Genomic DNA, 9,633 nt, shown 5'->3' with positions numbered 1-9,633 from the left:
ACCCTATCAACCAGTGGTTCTCTTGCAACAGGATATTCATACCTGCCTAATTGGTATCTGTCCAAAAATTGGGCTACCAAGCCATTGGTAAAAATTGGGATTATTTGATTATAATGATGGGAGACGGCTGTTCCGCAATTCGGAGCTTTGTAGATAACGGGTTTCTGGATAACGAATCCCATACCTGTGCAGAAATACATTTTATTATAATTATTTTACATATTATAATTCCCTCCATTTTAGACCAATTCTAACTGGGGATGCACCACTATTTTGGATTCGGCCAAACCCCCGAATCCATTGCGAAAGATTCGGCCGAATACCGAACCAAATCCTAATTTGCATATGCAAATTGGGGGTAGGAAAGGGAAAAACATTTATACTTCCTTGTTTTGTGGCAAAAAGTCACTCCCCTTATTTGCATATGCAAATAAGGATTTGGATTCGGTTCAGCCTGGCAGAAGGTTTCGCCGAATCCGAATCCTACTGAAAAAGGTTGAATCCTGGCCGAATCCTGAACCGAATCCTGGATTCGGTGCATCCCTAATTCTAACATACTTTTTGATAAGAAGTTTATATTGTTTTCTCCACCTGTTATTTGCTATGGGAACGTATTTTTGGCCAATAAAAAAATCTCCGAAATGAGCCTTGACTTTACTAATACAAGTAATGGACTTTATTAACATGTTACTTTGTTAAAGCCATTTCCATTCTAACACTGACTTTATTGGGCCTAGTAGGTAGTATTTTCTACTGCTGAAATTTTGGCACATGGCTGTAAATGTAAATGACCAACTCAAGAGTTAATGTTTTCCAGTACAGTTCCCAGCATCTCACAGACATCAAACCATCCCTGCATTTTGATAGTTGTAATACTAAAACAGTCACAGTTTGCCCCAAAGTTTTCAATTTGCTGGGAATCAGTTGTGTGCAACAATACAGACCATAATACTTAAACCTATTTTATTAGGTACACAATTAAATTTTACAGAAAGGTAAATACATTTAAAGAGCATTTAATTAAGTATAACATTAATATGTATTAATTATAATAACGGCTACATATATTGTCAGCGCCATATGGCTAAAAATAAAGATGTTTTTCATATATATGTACCTTATTTGAATTTTAAAATACACCCACAAAAAGACCATATTTAAATACGGATATGGAATCTATTATCCTGAATGATTGGTACCTAATGCTTTCGGGATTTACTTTGGAGTGCCATAGATTAAAGATACCAGATAAACAATCCGATAGGATTGTGTTGCAAACAACATGGATTCGTTTAGTTACCATCAAGTATAAGGAAGTTATTTTTTATTAGAACATTAAAGAAAGAAGAATTAATTGCTTAAAATAGAAGGAAAGTCGCCAAATGTTAGGCACCCCCAAGTGAATATATTTACTTACCTGAAACCCCCGGGCTGGTGCTCCTATCAGCAGAAAACTGTACCTGGGGTCATACCAGCAAGCACCACGGATCGATCCTTTTTTTGGCTTCATCTTTCTTTAAATTTCCAGGGGCAGACGCATGGGCAGTAGAATGAAATAGCTGGCTTTTTAGTTCAAGTTCAACTTTTCACTCTAATGCACATGCACAGCCATGAGAAGATAGAAGACGCCAGAAGAGGATCGCTTTGTGGTGCTCACTGGAATAACTCCGCAGTTTTCTGCTGATAGGAGCACCGGCCCAAGGTTTCAGGTAAGTAAATACATTCACTTGGGGGTGCCTAACGACTTTCCTTCTCCTTTAAGCAATTAATTCTTCTTTCTTTAATGTTATAATAAAAAAGAACTCCCTCATTGTTGATGGTAACTAAACTAATCCATGTTGTTGGCAACCCCTGGGGGCAGATTTACTTAGCTCGAGTGAATAATTCGAATGAAAAAATATTCGAATTTCGAAGTAATTTTTTGGGTACTTCGACCATCGAATTGGTTCGAATGATTCGAACGATTCGAACGTAAAAATTGTTTGACCATTCGATAATCGAAGTACTGTCTCTTTAAAAAAACCTTCGACTTCATACTTCGCCAAATTAAACCTACTGAAGTCCAATGTTAGCCTATGGTGACCTTCCCCAGCACTTTTCGAAATTTTTTTGGTAGAATAAAAATCCTTCGATCGATCGCTTAAAATCGTTCGAATCGATATAGTGTACTACTATAGTGTATATGATTTCATTGTTCAATCGAACGATTTTTATTTGATCATTCGATCAAAGCTTTTGCGCTAAAATACTTTGAATTTGATATTCGAATTCGAAGCATTTTAACTTCGAGGGTCTAATTCGAGGGTTTTTTAACCCTCGAAATTCGACCCTTGATAAATCTGCCCCTAAGTGTGAAACGACTTTAATTCTACGTTAAGTAGGACTCTATGGAAAATGGCATTCCTGTATTTGTAGCATTCTAAATTCTGGATTTCTCGATAATAGAAACCAAATGTAAACGAGTGTAAACTTTTCACTATATATATATATATATATATATATATATATATATATATATATATATATATATATATATATATATACATACAGTATATAAAATTATATATATAGTACTGTATATACACAAACTAGATACTGTATGTCCCGAACACCCTGGAAAAGTTCATGGCTGTGCTTCTTCTTCAAATCAGTGAGAACTGTCATAATAATAACTGCGAAGTTTTAGTTCAACTACAGCAAAAGAAGGTCGTTCATCCATACTGGAAAAGAGAGAAAACAAAGAAGATGTGAACAATAAACAAGTAAATAAGTAAATATTTTATTTTCCCTCTATACAAAGGTGTTGTTCTACTAACTGACCTTTGGCTGGTGTTGACATATGATAGACATAATACTCAATCAGTGAGAATGCTGAGGGCTGGAAAACTAAATTGCCACAACATTTATAAACACCAGGGTGATAAAGATAAAAACCAGCTATTGCCACTTTCTCTCTTCACTCCATCTCTGTCTGGATACATTCCCTTAAAATATATTTTGTTCTGGGTTATTTATAGTTTGCTGTATCCCAGAGGCAACAAGCTGGGAATGACAGAGTTAGTATACCATTCTTCTTTTTATAATCATTTCCATTTTTTATGTATATATTTCATTATTATTACTACCACCCCATTGTCTTCTGCAGAGCTTTACACAGGCTTACAGTAACACCAAAAAACGAGAGTGTCAGGGGCGTAACTACAGAGGAATCAGACTCTGCGGTTGCTGGGGGGCCCAGGTTGTATAGGGGCCCCATGAGACCTTAATTAATTTACAATTTCAGTAAATATTGGTAGAACAGGTCAAACTCTAGACATTTTGGGGGCTTGAAAAATAATTTGCTGTGGGGCCCAGGAATAGCTATTTATGCTACTGGAAAGTGTTGGATATAGTGTATTACCATAGTATATATGAATTCTCTGTCGTGTAGGCAAGGAGGCAGCCTTTTAAGTTAAACAGGACATAAAAGCTCATGTTTATAGTGTACATAACAGATAAGGGATATTTTATGATGAGTACAGGGTGCAACATGGAATTTCACCATGTTGCACAATGCAGCATTTTTTTAATTAAAATAGTTTAATTGTGGTCATAAGGGGACAATGCATCTGAAGCAATTGTGCCCAGTTGCACTTGCACTTCAATGCATAACAGATGCAGTTGTGTGGAAAATGTCATATTTTGCCACCTCAGACACTGGTTGTCAAAATGACTGATACTTCTGAATTGCCTTATGATGCAACACCTTTAACAAATGTAATGTTTGTGGGACTGACTGTGGCACGACTAAAACAGCACTTTGCAGACATAAATGTAAGCTGAATACACAGTTGTTAAAGCTCTTATACAGAAGCATAAACAAAGGTCAAATGCCATTTATGGATGTCGGTTGGACTGTAGACTAAAAGACTTTCATTCATACAATTATCAGACCGTGTATAATCATCAGACAATTTTCGTACCATGGAAATTGGTCATTTAGTCAATTGGTAACAATAATATCTTTGCATGCAAAGCAGATATTGACAATATCTATTGGTGACCGCCAAGACATATTCGTACAAGTATTGTTTTTACTTCTAATGGCCCAAACATTGTGTGATTTGTTATTTTTCCTACTTTAATCCTACAATTTAAATTGTTCGTCTAAGATTGTTGCATTAAAACATATGATTGATACCCGAACGTTCGTTTTCACTTTTTGACATTGCTGGTCGTTTAAAAACTCAAAATGTTCGGCCTTCAGGTATCACCAGCCTGAAGAATAAAATGAACTGAAGAGGAGCGGTGGCTTCCCCTTACTTTTGCACCTGAAGATGCATTATGCATGTGGTAAATAAAGTTTCAGTTTAGACACGTCATATGCTATCCAATAGGATTACAGGGTGGTTGACTAACATGTCCAGACAGTCAGAGCATCCACTAAATTCCCCCCTTTCTCTTCATTGCCCCTTTACAATACTGACCTATTATATATATTTCCTGCCCAATTCCGTATTTTAGTCTTTGATGCCTGCTTCATACTTACCCATATGTCCAACATAATTTCATTAAATTGTACATTTCTGGTGAACAACGTTGAGGGGACTCCAAGCGTTTTCCAGACTCAATAAAAACTGTCACATCATTACCTTTCATTCGCTGAAAGATGGAGTGCAATAATTAGGTTGATTTTGATAGAAATTTGCCTAGTGTGCTTTCTCTTCTTTTCTAAAAACAGCCATTCGACCATGGTGGATAATGGATCATCTGTAAATATTATCTTCCTATCAGTCTAGAATGTATTTTTTCTAAAAACAGTACAACCAAATTACTGCAGAACTACCTAGATGTAATAACATAGGAACAAATTATACTTGTGTGAAATTATGACTTTAAGACATAGGAAGCAGCATGAGTTTCGAACTTTGTAGTCCAATGTTTTTGGATTAGTGCCTAATATTTGGTTTGCTTAAAGGAAAACTTTACCCCCAAAATGAATATCTAAGCAATAGATAGTTTATACCATATTAATTGGCATATTAAAGATCCTTACCAAACTGGTGTATATATATATATATATATATATATATATATATATATATATATATATATATATATATATATATATATATATATATATATATATATTTAAGTAAATATCGTCCTTTTACATCTCTTGCCTTGAACCACCATTTCGTGATGGTCTGTGTGCTGTCTCAGAGATCACCTGACCAGAAATACTGCAACTAACTGTAACAGGAAGAAGTGAGGAAGCAAAAGACTATGTCTGTTAATTGGCTCATGTGACCTAACATGTATAGTTTGTTTGGTATGTTTGTGTTCACAGAGAATCCTACAATCCCAGGGGGCGGCCCTTATTTTTTAAAATGGCAATTTTCTATTTAGGATTACCCAATGGCACATACTACTAAAAATATATATTATTATGAAAATGGTTTATTTACATGAAGCAGGGTTTTACACATGAGCTGTTTTATGCAGTATATTTTTATAGAGACCTATATAGTTTGGGGGGTATAGTTTTCCTTTAAATAGTAGCAAACCTAAAGGGATACTGTTGTGATTTAATGGTGTCGTTTTTATTTCTAAATAACACTGTTTACATAGCAAATAATTCACTCTACAACATAAAATTTCATTCCTGAACCAACAAGTATTTTTTTTATTGTAATATTAGTGTGTAGGCCATCTCAGGTCATTTTGCCTGGTCATGTGCTTTGATAAAACAGCCAGCACTTCAGGATGGAACTACTTTCAGGCAGGCTATTGTTTCTTCTACTCAATGTAACTAAAGATGTCCTAGTGGGACATGGAATTTTACTATTGAGTGCAATTCGCAAGTATCAAGGAGCTGTTATCTTGTGTCATAGAGCTGTTATCTGGTTGTGAAGATTCTCATTCGTCCCGGTCATTGCATAGCTGTATTAATAAGTCCAATCAACTGTACTTGCTGTGTTTTTCATGAAAACGTTTCATCAGTCATCTGACTGGCTTTCTTAATTCAGAATGACTTGTAACCAAGATATTTCTGGAATAAATACCCTGGAATATTGCTCCAATTAGCACAATCAGTTTATCATAATCAGCAAGGATCTCATGAAGGTAAGGTGTTGATTGTATTAGCAATCGAGTCATTAGCAACAAGTCATTCTGAATTGAGAAAGCCAGTCAGAAGACTGGTGAAACGTCTTCAAGAAAAAGACAGCAAGTCCAGTTGATTTGTCTGATTAATATCTGGTTACCTCCCCATTATTCTATTGGTAGGCTTCTGAGGGGGAAAAGGAGTGGGTGATATTAGTGAGTGAAGTTTATCAGAGCCAAGTCACATGACTGGGGGCACCTGACAAATGAGCAATGTGCCTAGCCCCATGTCAGATTTCAAAATTAAATATAAAAAAAACAGTTTGCTCTTTTGAAAAACTGATTTCTGTGCAGATATCTTCTGGACCAGCACTATTAACTGATGCGTTTTGAAAAAAAATGTTTTCTCATGACAGAATATCTTTAATAGCTTATGTTCAAGAATGGAAATAAAGAACCTTCATAAAAAAGATGCATTTTTGAGTTGTCATTTAATATGTTGTTACAGGGGGGACATAATTTGCACAAGACTGGTTTATCAATAAAACTTGAAATATGGACAAGAGATTGGGTAATTTAATTTTTCCTACACTTTCCTGAAGGGGTATACCATTCAAAAATGTTTGCCTGCATATTGTGTAATTAAAACACATTAATTATGGTGAACAACACCTCCTATGTGAAATAATGATTATAAAACAAAAGAAGAACCAACTTACCAGATATGGCTTTAGACCATAGGAATATGCCTCCCACATTAGAACTCCAAAACTCCAAACATCACTCTTGCTTGAAAATTTATGATAGTTTAAACATTCAGGGGCATACCATTTCATTGGCCACTTCCCAGTAGTCTTTGCCTTTAAAAAAAATGAAACCCTTAAAAGCACAAACTAATGGAAATCTTAGTTGGACACGTTTATGAAGGCTGAATTGTCTAGTGCAATATAAAGATCACATAATAAATATCTGCTTCATTGAATCTCATATGGTAGATATCTGATATGTTAGCATTTCAGTAAGTTTTTCAACCCCCCCACCACCCAATGTTGTATTGTTCCTTGATAGAAAGCCCTGCCTGTGCAACTTAAACAATGGTTTTATATATATGTGTAACTAGAGATGTATGTATTAGAGCTACTGAAACAGTGCTTACTTGGTAATAATTTTCATCAGATCCAAGTGCTTTGGAAAGCCCAAAATCACTGATTTTGGCATAATGTTGCGTGACCAGCAAAACATTTCGTGCTGCCAGGTCTCTGTGAACAAAATTTGTTTCTTCTAAATACTTCATTCCCATGGAGACCTGATGTACAAGCTCTGTTACATTATGTTCTGTAACATTCCTGTAATAGTAGAAAGGTATAAGTACAAATGTGTTGCACCTGAAAACCATGTTATTAATATTTATTTTTTTATTAAACTAGTCTATAACATTATGAATAAAAAATAAATATTTTTTTTGGTATATGGAGGGGACATACATATAAAGGCCGGTGCAGAGCTGGTTAAAGATTACACACTGTAAGGTTCATTTATATCTGCAAGTGCAATTTCCCCAAAGTTATCTGCATATACAACCATTTTCATTAAGAGAGAGAAAGAGTGTGCTGCAACTTTGTGCCTTTAAACTGTCAGGAACCTCCACAGATATACATATATAGTGTAAGGCAAGGGTAAATAATATATTTATGTAAAATGGCCATATTACTTCTGAATTATCTGTTGCATAGAAAATCAAGCCCTTCTCATTTGCTTACTTGTTTTTAGCCAAGAACTTATTTAGAGGCCCAAGTCCCGCCAGCTCCATGACAAGCATCCATGATTCCCCTTCACATATTCCAAGCATTCTCACAATGTAGGGATTATTCAGTAGCTGCATGACTTTGGCTTCTTTGAGGAGCTCATCCTTCAATGACTCATCATTGTTGTCATTTTTAAGAATTTTAACAGCTACTGTTTTTTCAGATCTGTACAAAAGAAAAGCATCTGTGTATTTATGATCCAAACCATTAGCAAACGTAAATGAAACACTAACAACACGTGTAAGGAATCTGTAATGATGGTGCTAAATAAATATTGAATAAATGCAACAGTGTGCGTTCAACTACAGCATTCTATAGCACAGCACCCGGAAGTTAATGGTAACATTGGATAGCTTGTGCTGATTCAGAAGGTGAATATATATACACACACACACACACTATATATATATATATATATATATATATATATATATATTAGCAATTTTCTGTATATCTCTGCTTTCACTTCTGAGATTCTGCAATATGTTTATTATATATTGATACATATATACACACACTATCACACTATATATATATATATATATATATATATATATATATATATATATATATATAGATATATATATAGATATATATATATATTAGTATTTTTCTAATAATTTATTGTATATCTCTGCTTTCACTTCTGCGATCCTGCAGTGGGACGAGGTTTGGAATGCTGGCAATGCACACTATTAGTAAGCAACAAATCTGAGCTCTGCAATAGTCATCTGCTATCTGCACCATAACTGCATTAACAGTGCAATAATATGCAGGATTTGGTAAAAAATTAAACAATCCTTTCCTATACACCTTGGACATCTGGACTGGCATAAAAACTAATGACTTACTTTAATGTCTTTAACATTCCTTTTTTAACATTTCCAAAGTTGCCAGATCCTAGTTCAGTATCAAGCAAAGTAAGCTGTTCTGGAGCAATTTGGCCATCCTTGGGTCGGAACTCATCTGGGTCTTCATATATTCCTCGATAGACATCAGTGTCCATAGGCATAGACTCCTTTGTGACTTCTGAGACAATAGAAGTAATTAAATTAAAGAAAAATAAAGCAAAGCAAAATGATATACAGGTATGGGATCTATAATTGGGAAACCCATCATCCAGAAAGCTCAGAATTACTGAAAGCCTGTATCCTATAGTCTCTGTTCTATCCAAATATTCCACATTTCTAAAAATTATTTTTCTCTGTAATAATAAAACAGTACTTTGTACTTGATCCAAATTAAGATATAATTAATCCTTATTAGAATCAAAAACAGTATATTGGGTTTATTTAATGTTTACAGGATTTTCTAGTAGACTTAAGGGACGAAGAGCCAAATCACAGAAAGATCCATTATTTGGAAAACCCCAGGTCCCAAGCATTCTGGATAACAAGCCCCATACCTGTGTTATGAATAAATATTGCCAATTCACTTCAACCCAAGTTGCTTTTCTCCCACCAGTGAATAATTCACTCCATTAGGGTATTATCAATTGTGAGAAGTCCCCTTAGACTAATGCAAAATTGGGCAAAGTTAAAGGGACAGAAAGACCAGAAGTTATGGATTTCCTCTGCATGTCATGTGATTCAAAATTACAGTGAAATCTGGAAATGAGTCAAGTCTACTTCTAGATACAAACTGAAAAAAATCTAACCAGTGAGCAACTTAAAACTTTTTTAAATATAATAAAAATACATCTGCATACTTATGCCAATACCCCAGTGCACTCAGAATTAATGTA

General features: G+C 34.8%; 1 protein-coding gene across 3 annotated transcripts in view; it reads right to left on the bottom strand.

Annotated features, from left to right (window-relative positions):
* Positions 1-946: 946 nt before the first annotated feature.
* Positions 947-9,633, bottom strand: part of syk.S (spleen tyrosine kinase S homeolog) — a 50,870-nt gene continuing 42,183 nt past the window's right edge. Inside the window, 6 exon segments of one of the 3 annotated variants that reach the window (NM_001090147.1) lie at positions 947-2,720; positions 4,529-4,641; positions 6,804-6,944; positions 7,241-7,430; positions 7,845-8,054; positions 8,741-8,918. In NM_001090147.1, coding sequence (NP_001083616.1) covers positions 2,648-2,720; positions 4,529-4,641; positions 6,804-6,944; positions 7,241-7,430; positions 7,845-8,054; positions 8,741-8,918 — 905 coding nt within the window. In that variant the 3' untranslated portion in view covers positions 947-2,647. 3 annotated transcript variants of the gene reach the window in all.

Source organism: Xenopus laevis, chromosome 1S (genome assembly GCF_017654675.1).
Source record: "Xenopus laevis strain J_2021 chromosome 1S, Xenopus_laevis_v10.1, whole genome shotgun sequence".
In the NCBI taxonomy this organism is placed as follows: domain Eukaryota; kingdom Metazoa; phylum Chordata; class Amphibia; order Anura; family Pipidae; genus Xenopus; species Xenopus laevis.
Note: the sequence above shows the minus strand (reverse complement) of the source record. Positions and strands in the feature narration are given on the sequence as shown.